The sequence below is a fragment of the Pinus tabuliformis genome, chromosome J (genome assembly GCF_031772625.1).
Source record: "Pinus tabuliformis cultivar Carrire ecotype Pingquan chromosome J, CPIR1, whole genome shotgun sequence".
In the NCBI taxonomy this organism is placed as follows: Eukaryota; Viridiplantae; Streptophyta; class Pinopsida; order Pinales; family Pinaceae; genus Pinus; species Pinus tabuliformis.
Window position 1 is genome coordinate 105,594,208 of NC_142295.1, and position 16,770 is coordinate 105,610,977.

The following is a 16,770-nucleotide window of genomic DNA, read 5'->3' on the forward strand; positions in this document are numbered from 1 at the left end:
TGATATTATCTTTGGCAGCAATGAAGAAGCTATGAGCCAAAGCTTTGCCTCGGTGATGCAGAAAGAATTCGAAATGTCTTTGCTTGGAGAACTGACATATTTTCTTGGATTGCAAATCCAACAAAATTAAGGCGGTATCTTTTTGTCTCGAACCAAGTATCTCAAGCAGATCTTGAAGAAATATGGCATGGAAGATGCAAAACCAGTATGTACCCCTATGGTTACAGGATGCAGCCTCAGTGCAAATGATGAATCAACAGCAGTGCATCAACCAACCTATAGATCCATGATTGGAAGTCTTCTTTATTTGATAGGTACCCGACCAGACATCATGCATGCAGTGGGAATAGTTGGAAGATTTCAGGCAAATCCAAAGGAAACTCATCTTCAGGCAGTTAAGAGAATCTTCAAGTACCTTCAAGGAACTCAAACTATGGCTTATGGTATCCTAGAGATACAGATCTAACACTTCATGCTTATACAAATGCAGATTGGGCTGGAAGCGTGGATGACAGAAAAAGCATTAGTGGAGGAGCATTCTTCATGGGTTCCAGATTAGTATCTTGGTTCAGCAAGAAATAGAGTTCAATTGCTTTATCTACAGCTAAAGCGGAGTATGTGGCTGCTGCATCTTGTTGCACACAACTTCTTTGGATGATGCAAACTTTGCAGGACTTTCAAATCACTTGTACTCCACCTATCTCAATCCTATGTGATAATACAAGTGCTATCAGCATTTCAAAGAACTCAGTCATGCATTCAAAGACCAAGCATATACCTATCAAATATCATTTTCTTCGGGAACAAGTGCTTGAACAAAAGGTCAAGTTGGAGTATGTTCCTTCTAAGGAACAAGTTGCTGATATACTCACCAAACCACTGCCCAGGGAGACCTTTGAATACCTCAGGCAAAAGCTGGGGGTAGTTGATGCATCATCTTGTTGTTGAATCTCATCTGTTTCAGAGATTGTTGGTTGTACGCGAGTTTCATATGGGGTATACGCGTACATTTGCTGGTTTATGGATTGGTCGAAGATCGAATGGCACAGGTTCAGGGGGAGCATATATTCTTCTAATAATGCATTGTTGGCATTATGGTAGAAGATCTTGGAGGAGAAAGTACAGAAGGAGAACATGGATGCTGATTTGAATATTGCTGCTAATATGTCTCTATCTCTTTTGTCAAGGTCATTTATGGTGTATGGTGGATTATGGTTCTTTTTCAGATCTGGTCTATAGTCAGGGGGAGCGTGATCAGCAGAGCAGAGACTTCAGCATGCTCTCAGGGGGAGCGTAACCCTTTGCCCTTGATGTCAAAGGGGGAGAATGACCTTGAGGATCTTAGGGTTGCCATCAAGTCCAAAGGGGGAGATTGTTGGCGTTATGATTCAGGTTTGGCGCTATGGCACAGGTGTTGTACTTGATGGCAACTCACTCAAGAGGCAGATCTCTGTTCAGGCTCTCAAAATCATAGAAAATGAGATATCCGCAGGTGAGCCTAAGAAAAGCTGCGGACCCGCAGGTACCCCGACCAAGAAGTGCGGACATACCCACAGGTACTCTATTCAAAAGGTGCGGACCTCAATTTCACTCACTTCAATGCAGAGAAGCGCGCGCACGTGGGAATTCTTATGAATGGTCCGTGGTATTTAGTCTGACGTATATGATCCTATGGTTTTGGTCCGTGGTATAGCATCTAAATTATTGAACCCCGGTTTTCGGTCCCTTGTATCGATTCTCTATGGTTTTGACCCTTGGTTTGAGTATGGGCTTGCCTATAAAAAGGAAAGGAGATCATTTGGCTAGAAACTTTTGAATATTGAATATCTTAAGATCTGAAATTTTGGATGATCGGTTTGATAACGCTAGATCTAAATCAAGGTGAATACTGTAAATTGTAAGGCGGATCTATCGTGATCTCATTGGCGTATGATCAGATCTGTGGATCTGACAGTCTGTGGCACCTTGGAGGACTGATAAATTGGCTCTATTTGGAGGTCCGCAGGCGATCCACAGCTCAGGTGCGGAGGTACGCAGTGCAGCAGAAGGCGCAGGTGCGGAGGTATGCAGCGCAGCAGAAGGCGTAGGTGCGGAGGTACGCAGCACAGCAGAAGGCGCAGGTGTGGGGGTACGCAGAGAATCAGAGGGATCAGGTGCGGAGGTGCGCTGTCGAGCAGACAGTGCAGGTGCGGATCTGGGCAGAGGTACGCAGTTCAGCAGAAAGGCTAGGTGCGGAGGTATGCAGAGAATCAGAAGGATCAGGTGCGGAGGTGCGCTGTCAAGCAGACAGTACAGGTGCGGATCTGGGCAGAGGTACGCAGTTCAGCAGAAAGGCTAGGTGCGGAGGTACGCAGAGCAGAAGAAGGATCAGGTGCGGATCTGCGCAGTCTAGACACAAAAGAACTGCGGATATTCGCAGGCTTCTATTGGTGAAGTTACGGACCCCTTTTTGAAATAATTATTGGCTGCCTTATCTATAGCTGCAGAGTTCTAGGTTTAGATTACTGGTATTGCTTTTCTGTTTACAACATTCTGAGAAGTTGGGTGATTCATTGGTTGATTGTATAAGGAGATTGGTTGATTCGCATGTACTTGATAATTATTTGATGATTTTGGATCCAGTCTGAAAATTAATGAAACGTGGTCCTTGGAAGAAAAGTAGTAGAAGAGCTAAGGGGGTTGTAGCTCCCTTCCAAGAGAGACTGGAAAACGAGAGAGGGTTGTAGCTCTCTGCAGGTTGCAGCCTGCGTACTGGTAAAGCACTGCACCAGTACAAAATCATTGTAAAAGAAGTTTCTAATTGAAAGAAGATAGAGACATATTGCAGCAGGTGGTTTTCACCCACATTGGGTTTCCACCTTATATCTGGTGTTCTTTGGTGTGACCATCTGTTTTTCTTGTTCTTGTTCTTTATTATATGGTACTGACATACAAGTTAATGATCAATATCTGAAGAATAAATTAAAGTATAAATCTGGAAGGTATATTGAAAAGAATTTGATAATACTGATTCATCCCCCCTCAGTATTATTTCCAACAGAATCATCCCCCATGGTTGACATCATCATTTTGAATCCTATTGGTTCTTAAAAAAATTATTTTGGTTGTACATTTCTTTTAGGAGGCCCATTTTAGACCTCAAAATACCCCTAATCTGGTGCTCATTTTTTTGAAAGCCATTGTGAGCCGCAGACCTATGGTGGATTTGTTTGAAACATTTGGTCTGCGCCATGGGACACTCAGTGTTGTAAAGTTTCATCAATTACATGTTCAGTATTGTGGAGAACTTGCGCCATGTGAGTTGTCAACAATTTTCATATTGCAAGATCTAAGATCCGTTGCATTGACAAAGTGTTGTTTTATTGCCATGGCTACATTGGAATAAGATGTAAGATCCCAAACAACAAAATAATCAACAGATCTGGCACATTTAGGTGTTCTAATAAAAGCACTTTCAACCAAACACTAGACACAAAGGGATCTGAAAAAAAATGCAACCCTTATTTCAATTAATACTTAGGAAACGAGACATGCCCAAATACAAGCAAAATAATGAAGCCCCTACCTCGGCATACACGACTGCTCAATACACAAGAAAACAAAGACACTGAAGCACAAATGTGAATCTGGATGGATCCACCAGACAAATTACACCCAGTTTTTGTCCCTGGGATCAAACTAGAATTGGCCTCGCCAAGTTCTCAACAAATACAAAATAGACAGACAACTCAGGATGTTCCCACTGTCTAGCTCCTATCCCCTTTTATAGGCTTGATGGACTCTATAGAAACCTTATTTTATTGTTTTTCCTTGAAAAGCAAAGGCAAATACCATGGGAAAAAGCCACGGTAAATACCATGGGCAGATTCTGTCCACTTTGACCATATCAAGAAAATGAAATATTACAAATCCTCCCACCCAAAGATTTCTTGCCCTCAAGCAATCCACTTCTATCCATAGCAAAAGCATCTGTATACTGATACCAGGATCCCATACAAACCAGCTTGTTTTCCCATGCTTCCACACTAAATGATCTTGAATGGATCCTTCGATACCTGGATCCAAAACAATTCTCAGGCCAATCCTGCCCTCAATAGATTCACTTGGATCCCAATGCCACGTAAGTCCAAGGACCTGTGGGTTATTCTACCATCTCAGCCCTCTATCACTGTTCGTTCTTAGGAGCCCAAGTTGCAATATGCCCTTGGCTAAGAGTATCCTTCTAGGAATCATCCCATCAATAGAGTTCTAACTCATAATCTGGAACGAACAAAGTTCGTTCTTCAAGTTAAATACTCCAAAAGGCTTAGAATATGTAGATATCCATTTAGGATACAATAATATATATTAAAATGTATGAATGAGAATGATGATACAAATAAGAGTGAGAGTCTGCTTATATACCCTAGGTAGGTGTCCCATTATGAATAATCATGTCCTTAGGGAATATATTTTCATTAACTAATTAATCATTATTTATTATGTGTTATTAATATTTATATTTACATTATTTATATCTATATTTTATTCATAACACCGCCTTCCTCTTCAAAAAGCTTTGTCCTCAAAGCTTGCTAATAAGACGCTTTGATCTCTTTTTCTGTTTCGAATGTCTTCTCGCCTCAGAACTTTCATTTTCATTGATATAAGACGATATGATATTTTCAGTGATAAATAAAATTGTCGCACTAAGAAAGGATTTGACCATCCTAAATCAATCTTCTGTAGAATGTTTTGGTTACTAGAAACTTGTGATGAATTGTCATCACTAGATTGATTATGATGACATCGACATTCTTGGGAACATAATTTTGTTGTTTATGTTCTAAGTGATACAGATTCGAAAATTGATTGAGATGTGTGTGGCAATATTCTGATTTACTTCATGAGACAATGTTGTTGAGTTGGTTACAGAGCCTTCACTTGGGATGTTCATCGTCTAAACTGCAACATCTAAATGTGTCTTTTATTTAACTGGCTTGTGTTCTTCTTGAGTTGTGATATTCACTGGATCGATATTTGTTCCTTTCTCTTCAACTTGTACTTCAACATAACGTCAAGGACAAAACAAAAGGAGGTCTACATATTCCAAGTCTTTTGGAGTGTTTAACTTAAGAACGAACTTTGTTCGTTCCATAATCTCTCGCCAATCCATCTCGTGGTAAGGATCTAATGCATGAATGCCTGCACATGGAATAATTCTACTACGTTGATGTTGCTTGATGCTCAATTCATGTTGCTCCACGCAGTCACCCAACATGATCCATTTGGAGAATTCTGCCCTGTTCTCCCCAATGTATAAAGACAAGTTGGTAGTGCTGCAAGCCTTATTTATGTACTCTTGTAGAGGGTTGCTATAGAACTCACAATTTTACTCCTCTTGTTGCCTTGTGAGGGACTTGAGTCGTTCCTCAACACTAAGCAGCCTGGTCATTGATTCGGCACATACCCTATGAGCTCCTCAATTTTCCTATTCTCCTGTAAGACAGTGTCTCAGACTGTCCAAACTCTCTGCTTCAACATCATAAGATCTGTCTTGAAATGCATGATCTTTTCCCGAAAGTCCTCTACTGGCAATTTTGGTGCCATGCTGAATTCCTCTGTATCTGTCTACACCAAATGCTCAACTATCATAACTCTAGCTTGAACCTTTGACCAACTCTCTAGAAATGGCTTATCCTGCATACTACATTTTTCATGTTGCCCCTTATGATCATGCTCATCATGTTGGTTTACCATTACTGGCTCCTCACTTAAGTCTCCTTGAATGTCTTCTTCCTGGCCTTCTCCACCTATGGGGACAATTTGTTGTCCATCCTCTCTGGTTGTCAAACATGGATGCACTGGTGGACTCTTATTTACACTTGATTGCTCATACTCTTCATGGATGTCCTCCTGGAGATCTATGGACTCAATTCTACAAGAGTCTACCATATCGTTAGGAAGAATTACCTCCTTCCTTTCCCCATGTACTTTGTCAAGCTGACTGATTATCATCAGCTTGTCCTGCAAGTCTCTCTGAATAACATTGTGTTGTTGCTCACCATCTATACTTGACTGCTCGAATCCTTTAGATGAATCCTCATGATCTAGAGGAACCTCCTTTTGTTCTATCCTTGTTGCCTCCTTCTTTTCACCTGGACATGAATGGTTAAGTGCACAAGATCCCTTTCAGATAAAACATAGGCCTCTCCTTCTTAATTCATTCTTGCTACAAGTTTTATTTTCTTTGTTCTTGCTTCCTCCATCAATCCTCTTCAGCTCCTTCCTAGTCAGCACTCTTCTGAGCAATTTTATGTTTTGCATGACCAACTTTTCAACTAGATCATCAGCGGTTGGTGAAACAATTAGTTCCTTTCTCCAAATGGTCAACAATTTGGATCTTAGTATTTTACAAATGTCAGCATGTCCTCCTAAGAACAAGTACACAATCTTTTGCATGCTTGTTTTGACCTAGTTGGGATGAGCTGATGTAATGTCAGTAAAAAAGTTTCAGAGCATTTGAAATATTAAGTCACCGCATTCCAAATTTAACATAAAGGTGCCATGACTTCTAAAATTTTGCGCCGCTTTTGAAAGGTAGGAAGCATAATGTTGTCCAACCCTTGAAGGGTTTCTACTATCAGCTGCAATGTCTCTCTCATGATATCATTATTGTAAGGCAATAGTGACGATGTTAAAGCCATGGTCCTGCTGAGACAAGAAGCAATTGTGAGCTTGGCCTCTTCATAAGGATGTTCCCAAAATTTGTGTTGTATCAACGCAAGCATGAATGGCGTGAGAGCTCAATTGAGTTTCTTCCATTCTGGTTGCCCCACCTTGGATAGACATGTGTCTAATTTCTCTAAGTTACGAAGGTCTATCACTGACTTGGTTCATTGCAACTATGATCCAAGTGCGAAGAGCTTAGCCTCTCTTCCCTGTCCTTCCTTAGACTCTTTTCAAGAAAGTTCTGTTGCAACCCATAATCCTTGAGAAAACAATTCAGCCAACAAACAAAAATTTGTCCAAGTGAGGTTACATAGTGAGAGTTTTGACCCTTAAACTTCTTGCAACTTGTCCCAAAGCTTCAACAAACTCATCCTCAAGATTGCCATTTCAAGGAAATCTTCAAATCATGAGTAGAAATGTCAGCTGGCTCCTTGATGCTCAAAGTTCGACCCTTTATATCTGAAAATCACATATATTGCTTGGTCTTCTAATAACAAAGTCCCTAGAGACTCTTAATAATTCTGCCCTCCCCTTTTAGACAGAGATCAAGACTTCTTTGGGGTACTAATAATTCTGAGAATTGGTGAATGATTTATCTCTTGGAGAGACAAACACGACCTTCCTTGGTCATAAACCCTGTTTTTAATGCAAATCAGAAAATTGCGATTTATACCTGTCTTGCTTCAGATATGGAACGTATAGGCCAGGGAAGGACTAATACACTAATCCGGGTAGTTTGGCCTCCATAAGCCAATCTCAGTCCCTCTAGAAATTGAGACAAATCAACTTTTATTTATATGAGCTCTCGGCCTCTCTAATTTGGGATTGGAATACAAATTTCTCGGCCTTCACTGTGATATTTCTATATTTAATTCGGCCCTCTTATAAATTCTGAATACGGGATTTCCTTCCACTTTGATCCTCAAGTAGATAGAAAATCAATTAATATTGATAAAAGATGAAGCTCGTCACTTAATAAATTCAATCTATGGCACTGTCAAGGAGAAATGCAAACACTGCTTCTTGGCATTTCTATTCTCTGAACTTGAGATGAACTGAATGCAGCTCAATCTTGATATATGCTTAGAAAATAACCATCAAACCCCTGGTATTTGATCCACTAAATGGAGATGAAGTCGTCCTTAGCACTAGAAGTTCTGAACACAATCAATATTTAATTTCGGAACAAGTACCTCTCCCACAAATCGAGCTCTCAACAATGGTAGAAAACAATTTGGCCTTATAGTATTGATACAAGCTTAACTCGGTTGCTCGTGAATTGGATCGTTGCTTCAGGGGAATGCTGCCCTAGATCTGCAAGGGGAAAAAAAGCTCTCAACTTCAAATAATTTTCATGGCCTTTGCAAATTAAATTTCCTCTCGAATTAATAATTCGACCATCCAAATGATATTTTGACCCTCTTATATAAATGATTTTACTTCTCCGTCCGTTTAACAAAATAATTTGCCCATTGGATAAAATATTAATTAGTTGGCCTAAAAATTCAAACCTTTTCCCCTTTAAAATTAATGTTTTCACAACCCCTTTTTATTAAAAAAAAAAAAAGCATGCCTCGGTCTTAGACTTCTGCATAATGGATGTAGGGTAGCGTTACTCAGCCTCGTGGTCAAGCTACTGCGCACAGAGTATGGCCTGTTGGCCTATAAACAAATCTTGCGTACGAATGGCCTTCTCGAATGGACCCTCGGCTTTACGGCTTTTGATATGAATGCAGTGGTGAATATCTGCCGCAAGGACGTGACCTACAACAATTAAAATAAGTCTCGGCCTACTGAAGTGCTGAAAAGATGCGGCCCATGTGACTAGATCTTCCACTGAAAGTATGTCTCAATCTGATAGGGTTTTATGGACCAAATTCAACTTCCAGGAGACGACCTTTCTTTTGGTACTTTGACAAAGAATTTGAGATCACCAGCAAATAACAATAAATCTCCTGCAATCTCCTGCAGATAAAATTATTCAGCCAACTAGGGTAGTCGCAGAAAACACCGAAATTGGACGAGTTACTAGCTAGGGTGATTATGGAGAATCATCGAAAACTAGTTTCTCTTGATCTTCAATTTGCAATAAAAACACCTTTAGGTTAGCAAGATGCACAACTCTAATACCATTGTAAGATCCAACCAACAAAATTAACCACCAAATCTGACAAATTTAGGTGTTCTAATAAAAGCACTTTCAACCAAACATTGAACAAAAAGGGATCTGAAAAAATTGCAACCCTTATTTCAATTAATACATGAGAAACGAGACATGCCCAACTACAAGCAAAATAATGGAGCCCTTGGCTCGGGATACACAACGACTAAATACACAAGAAAACAAAGACACTGAAGCACAAACGTGAACCGGGATGGATCCACCCGACAGAGTACACCCACGGGGTTTTCATCCTTCAGATCAAACTAGAACTGGCCTCACTAAGTTCTCAACAAATACAAAATAGATAAACAACTCAGGATGCTCCCACTGTCTAGCTCCTATCCCCTTGTATAGGCTTGATAGACTCTCTATAAACCTTATTGTATTGTTTTCCCTTGAAAAGCAAAGACAAATACAATGGACCGATACCATGGGAAAATGCCGCGGTAAATACCATGGGCAGCTTCTGTCCACTGTGACCATATCAAGAAAAAGGAATCTTACATAAGATTTGAGAAAGAGAGCCAAGGCCGACCAGCATGACAAATTGGTGAAGGATTTGGTGTTGCTCTTGCATGAGACCACCCTCTTCACCTCTGGGTTCAGTTTGGTGGAGCCAAACACATTTGCTGCCAGAACCCTTAGAATGTTGAAGCTCGGGCTTAGCATCGAGGACGACGCCACCACGAGCAGTAGCACAAGACCAGAGAGAGAGTTCATTAAATATGAAATTGATATGGGAGAGATATGCTTTCATCGTGCGAGAAAGCCTAAAGTATGCCTTAGTTTGGTGTACGAGCACGACAAAGACCTCGTATGGTTTGACTCAACTGAATTATGGTAAAAATCACCCCATACAATGTGTTCCATACAAACTTCACCATGTGTTGGTTGTAAGTATGTTTTGATATGCCACAATTATGTTTATGAAATGATCCTTACACATCCAGTTTGCTGCAATGGTGGCGGTAAAATGCAATAATGGTGGTAAAATATTTATTTCGGTGTCACTGCTGTTAGTTTTGACTTTGTTCCTTAACGTGCAATGAGTGAGGTCTCTTTCACAATGCAAAAATTATCAGCCCTGCATTACATATTAGGCTTGAAGGCTTGATAGGTGATGGCCAACATATTGAGTTATAACAATATGGGCAAGATGCAAGATGGTGATTATTTATTTTCAATGTCTTTGCAATCCTGGATTTAGTAAAGCATATTGAGATTCACGACCTCAATTTGAAGTTATTTTGTTAGAATTTGTGACTCTAATAAATAATAGGGAAGTATGGAGATCCAAGACTACCATTAATGGAATTTGGTCCAAGGGCATATTGAGATTCACGACCTCAATTTGAAGTTATTTTGTTAAATTCGTGACTCTAATAAATAACAGGGAAGTATGGAGATCCAAGACTACCATTAATGGAATTTGGTCCAAGGATAACATGTGACGGTGATGATGAGTTTAATAAAGAGCTCTTCATACTCTTCCAAAGCAGTGATTAGTAATGTTTTGTTTTGTTTTCTAAAAAGCGCAAAACTAATTGATGAACAAAGTAATATAATTAAATTAGTGGTTCTCGATGTTCTTTGTTGCCGAGAGAACATATCGCTATTTTGATTATGTGAGTCGTTATATGCTGGTGGGTTTTGTTGTCCTTCGGGCTTTAAGAGCATCAGTTACAGGTTATTTTTATGAGTTCCTTGTGTGTTAGAAAGGTCAATTGTATAATTGATGGCTGGATACACTCAGTGTCCAGACAACTCACCTATATAACTATCAAAATTGTAGTTCGCTGCATTTTTTATAGATGTGAGTTAGTCCATAGGGTGGTTCAGTGTCGAGATTGTCCTTTGGGAAGTCATGAAGTGTCAATTCTACAAAGTTCATCAACGATGGTCAGAGGCAATGATATTTTAAATGGAGGTCAAGTGATAGGTCGAAGTTGGGTCGTAAAGAAAAAGCGGTGTCTACGAAATTCCAAAGCAAATGTGAGTGTTGATGAAGACTGGTCAGACAAATATGACTTATATGTGAATTGTATTAATCTTTGTAATATTAAATTTGTAATGTAAGCATTCAGGGAGGGACTTGGAATTAACGCTTACAATAGTATATAGACAGGTTTGGTTTGTTAAGAGATTTTCTCAGCAATACTCTCCTAGTTTAGGATCTGTTGGATCTCATTAACATTATATATGTGTGATGTATTTTGGTTTTGAAATATAATATACAAATCGTTTTTGTGTGTAATCTATGTACTATGACTCTTCCTCAAATTCCTAATTAATGAAACATGCCGTCTTCAAATCTTTTAAGAAACCTTTTATGAACATTTTCCAATGGTTTAAAAAACTACTAAATTTTTTAAACCATGTCAAACAATCATAAGTATCACCTTTTAATACAATGATTGCTATTGATATCTTTTCTAATTCATCATAAAGTGGGTTCATAGTGAAAATCCTCTCAATTTTATTAACCTACATTACTGCCTTTGGGGTATCCCATTTTTTTATTTATCTTCATTTTTTTTTAACTAGTGTAGGAGTTTGATCTTGGTCGTGGTTTTTTTTACTAAGATTTGTATTAATAATGCATCTACCCTTTTAATTAGTACCTATATGGCTAAGCTACTCACGAACCATTGATGTTAAATGATGACCACTGTAAAGTTGAATCCAACTTTGTATAAAATGCAAACATATGCTGGAAGGTAACACTCAAATATGCATAGATGGATCTGGTGTTAACAGATCCTACACTATCATACGTGCTAAAAAAATCCCAAAATATCCTAAATCACACTACAAAGACCAAGATGATCATCGTATTTCAGACTTGATAAACTTACTTCATTTAAAGTATGATGAATGACAAAATATCCTATTTCAAATTTGAGGTATGTGAAATTTCAAAATTTAGAAAATTTGTTAATTATATATATTCTTCTAAAACGATATCTCCATATCCTGAAAGCTTGAAAATGGAATGCCCATGCTGGTATCTCTATTCTCTTTTGAATCCATTTGTAATGCAATTAAAGAGTAATATATATTCATGAGAAAAGATGCAGCTTATATTAAAAAAATACGATTAAAAAATAACATGAAAATGAATATATGCCTACCTAAAGGACAAGAGAAAAGGCTTGAGGTCAGATTGTGCCTTTACAGGAAAACCAGTTTTACAACATTCAGCTAGATATGCTGTCATGTTTTCCCAAAAAGCATTTAAACCAAAAATTATGAACTGTGGGATGAAAATTGAACTTACTGCCAAGCCTTCACAAGTCCTATTATTGTCAAAGCATATGGTTTCATTCAGATTTTCAGCCACACCCTTGTTATCATCATGGAGCAATCGCCTGAGCATTTACAAGTGAGTAACAGTTAGTAAAATACATGATTGAAGAAACATAAATAATAACAAGTCCGATGAAAAATCAATGTCAACCTATGTAACATGATCTCTAGTTCTCCATCAAAAATGCTTGAACCGCCGATGGAACGATCAACAAGTAAAGAAAGATCTGTCTTATTGTCTTTCAAGTAGATGCCTAGATTTAACTGCACATTCACATCACACAAATTTTGAGGTAAAAAGTGAGTTTCAAAACAAACCAAAAAAATGTGTTACCAACATCAAATTTAAAATAACCAATAGGATTAGATAGGATGACATCAACCATGAGGAAAAATATTTTTGGAGGGAAAGAGAAACATAAAATTTTTAATTGTATTTAGAACTTTCTCCCTGTAAGGTTTCTCAAAATTCAAATGCCTATACAACTTATTTCCTTACAAGGATTCTCAAAATTCAAAATCTAGGCATTTGTTGGATGTGGAATTAAATTCCACATCCAATGAATTCTCACTTTGCATATTTTTAATAGAACCATTGTGAGATAAATTGGAATAGAAAATATGTGGTGGATCTATCAAAAGCATGTAAAATATAATTCTGCATCCAATGAGTACTTACACTGAAAATAACTGAAAATACACTAAAAAATTAGTTTATTCTTTTTTACTTTGAAAATTCATTACTCTTATTTTATTATTTTAACTATTTTCTTTACTCTTATTTTATTATTTTAACTATTTTCTTTAGAAAATCCATTTTAAACCTCAAAATTTATCAAAATTTATCCCATAACAATTAGCTTGATTACATACATTAAACTTAAAAGGAAAGGTTAAAAATGGTTCTAACAAGATACTCAATTCACACCGGTAAATTTGTTTTATTCAGGAACAAAGCCTCGCTAACATCTGATAAGAAATCCATTAGTACAGAATTCTTATGAACTGTCACATACTCTCCTCGCTTTTTCATATTAGAAAGTGATATTTCATAGATAGTATACCAACTTCTTTTTTAGCGTGTCACAAAATCCTGGAATCTTGCTTAACATGACACGATTTACTACAGTAGTGAGCACCATTAGGCAGTTCTGTCTTGATTGCATATTATTTTTTAGGTGCGAAAATTAATATTACAAATAAATCTTGTCTTTTATAAATTCAAAAGTATAAATAAATTCAGATATTTTTATTAATGTCCAACGAATGTCCACAATAAGTAGGTCAATTGGAGTCAAAAGTATAACAATGTAAATACATAGTGAAAGTGCAAAAGCAAATACTTGAGTAGTGAGCGCTATTCAAGTTGGAGTCAAAAGTATAACAATGTAAATACATAGTGAAAGTGCAAAAGCAAATACTTGAGTAGTGAGCGCTATTCAAGTATATTTTATCTGGGTAGTACTATCTTGATTGCATATTATTCATTAGGTTGGAAAATTAAATCATGCATTTCATGAACTCAAAAGTTTAAATAACTTTGGATAATTTTATTAATATCTAACAAATGACTACAATAAGTAGGTCAATGGGATTTTGTTAATTTTAGATAACAATGTTATGTTCTATGCTTTAGAGCAATTTACTTCAATTTTTCTTATTAGCCCAATATCAATTTCCAGATAAGCAATCACATTAACATTGATAATAAATGGAGATATAACATAAACAATACGCAAAAGACAAGAGGACACAACATTTGGCAGATGCCAGGGAAAAACCCCCATATGGGGAAAACCCTTTGATGAAATCTTCTTATTGAATCAAAAGTTCAACAGAGAGAGAGAGTACATTATGCAAAATTTACTTGCCCAATCACTATAAAACAGTCCAGTCAAACTACAGTCAACAAGATGCCCTAACCAGAAAGTCAACATTGGTCAAACCACAGAAAGTCTCCTCCAAATTAGCTTGGTCAATCCTAGTCCACTCAGCCTCCAAAGACAATCCGATTTAGCCCAACAGTCCTGAAAATTCGGTCAAAATCGGTCAATGCACAATCAATTCTGCGGTCAATGCAGGTCAAACAACAACAAATTCCCCAATTTATGTGCCAAGAGATGCAGTATAAGGAAATCGGATTTCCTGCCTAAAAAATGCAGTCAAAGGAGTGAGTTTGACCCTCAGTCAACACTGCTACAGATGGCCCAAAAACAATCCTAAAATTATAGCGTGAAATTTTGGGTCAACCCAAGTCAACACATGAAGAAGAAGAGTTGCTCCTTTGTTGTACGAACCAATGACGAGAGGAGAGAGAAAGATGTGTATCCAAATGAGGAAAATGCTTCTTCTATTTATACACAATGTTGAGGGTGAAGAGGCACGTCTGTTGGGCTTCATCGGCCTACATTAGACTTCAGGCTGACCATGGCAATTTGTCCATAGAAGAAATAAATTCATAATTCCATTTTTGCTTGTCAGAATGAGATGATCTTTAGATCAATCTTGCACCTCTTGGAAAGAGGAATCCAATAAAAATATCATCTCCATCGTATGAGTTGTCCAAGGTGAAGTTTGGCCCTAGTTGCCAATTTTAACACTCCCTCTCAACTAAGGAGAAATCCTCCTGCTAAATCATCTGACAATCTGTCCCATCTTTGTTATCCATGCTATGCTCTGTTGAACCATGAAGAAATAATGAAGAAGAAATGATCAAAAATGTATCATACCACTGTCCACTGACTCGAAGTCAGTCTCCATTGATCCCAGATCAATATCAAACATCCTAGCATAGGGAGTACGATAGTACACGATGCATCCGTCGATAGTACTATGGTCCCTATCCTCATTTTCGAACTCATTGGTCAGACATGAGGTACTTCCCATGAGTCTTAGACTGCATGGGTAGGATATATTGGCAGGAGAAGGTGAACCACTCATCCTGCTCATATGCCATAGGAGAAGGTGAACCACTCATCCTACTCATATGCCATAGGAGAAGGTGAACCACTCATCCTACTCATATGCCATAGGAGAAGGTGAACCACTCATCTTATGCATATATCAACCATCATGAGGTATCACAGGGGAAGGTGAACCACTCACCCTGTACACAGCACACCACTAGGGGAAGGTGAACCACTCACCCTGTACACAATGCATCACTAGGGGAAGGTGAACCACTCACCCTGTACACAACGCACAACTAGGAAAGGGTGAACCACTCATCCTATGGTCACTCATAGCTCCAAGAAATACCCAGAGTCCCCCGGAGCTCCCAGAGCTCGATATCCAACTCAAACGGGACTCTCATAAGAGGGTCTCTCCATGACTCCAAGTCGTTCACAGAAGGTTAAGAATTTGACCTTCCTGAGGGACTTCGTAAGAATATATGCGACCTGTTCATTAGTCCCAATGTGATGGAGCATAATTGTTCCCCGTTGTACCATATCTCGAATAAAGTGGTACCTGATATCAATATGCTTGGAGTGGTCATGAACCACAAGATTCTCAGAAATACAAATCCCACTTTGGTTGTCGCAGTAGATCGCGGTGGTATCCTGCACATGCCCAAACAACTCACTAAAGAGCTTCCTCAACCAAACAACTTCACAGGAGGCCATACTTGCAATAATATATTCGGCCTTAACAGTGCTCAAAGCAATTGATTTCTGCTTCTTGCTCATCCAGGATATCAAAGAAGCACCTAGTGAGAAACAACATCCCGATGTGCTCTTACAATCCACCACACTGCCAGCCCAGTCAGGATCAAAATAACCATAGAGCCTCAAATTCCCGACAGTATATCTCAATCCATAGATGATTGTGCCTCGGAGATATCTCAAGAGATTCTTGGCAACAATCCAATGTATGTGATGAGACTCGACCATAAATTGACTCAATGTATTCACTGCAAAGCATATGTTTGGACAGGAGTTCACCAAGAACATCAGGGCCCCCACGAGTTGACGATACTTAGAAGGATTTCCCAAATCGGTCCTAGCAACACTTCCACATAACTTCATGAAGTTAAGTTCCATCGAAGCAGTCACGGATTTACAATCCACGATCCCAAATCTTTCAAGTAGCTTCACAATGTATTTTCTTTGGGAAAGGAAAATCTCACCTGACTTTTTCCAAACCTCCAAGCCTAGGAAGTAGTGCATCAATCCTATCCTTCATATCAAATTCAGAAGTCAACTCCCTCTTGCATTGATAAATAAGAGGGTCTGCACCTGTCAGAAAGAGATCGTCCACATAAAGTACCAAGATGAGAGGTCTATCATTTTCAACCTTGAAGTAAAGGTTCGGATCCACTTCACTTCTTGTAAAACCCATCTTCATCAGATAGTTGTCAATCTTCTCATACCAAGCCTTGGGAGCTTGCTTCAACCCATAGAGGGCTTTCTTTAACCTGCATACATGTGCCTTTCGATCTAGAACTTCGAACCATGCAAGAAGGTGGTCTTGACATCCATTTGATGTAAATTCCATCCTTGAGAGGCAACAAGGGCAATGATCGAACAAATGGTAGTATATCGGGCAACTGGTGCAAATATCTCATCATAGTCCACACCTTCCTTTTGAGA

General features: G+C 38.5%; 1 protein-coding gene across 1 annotated transcript in view; it reads right to left on the reverse strand.

Moving 5' to 3' along the window:
• Positions 1 to 16,770, reverse strand: part of LOC149225745 (alpha-mannosidase-like) — a 69,533-nt gene that overhangs the window by 16,676 nt on the left and 36,087 nt on the right. Inside the window, exons 2-3 of the mRNA XM_089375141.1 lie at positions 12,333 to 12,445; positions 12,153 to 12,243 (exon numbers count right to left, since the gene is read on the reverse strand). Coding sequence (XP_089231267.1) covers positions 12,153 to 12,243; positions 12,333 to 12,343 — 102 coding nt within the window. The 5' untranslated portion in view covers positions 12,344 to 12,445. The remainder of the gene's footprint in view (positions 1 to 12,152; positions 12,244 to 12,332; positions 12,446 to 16,770) is intronic.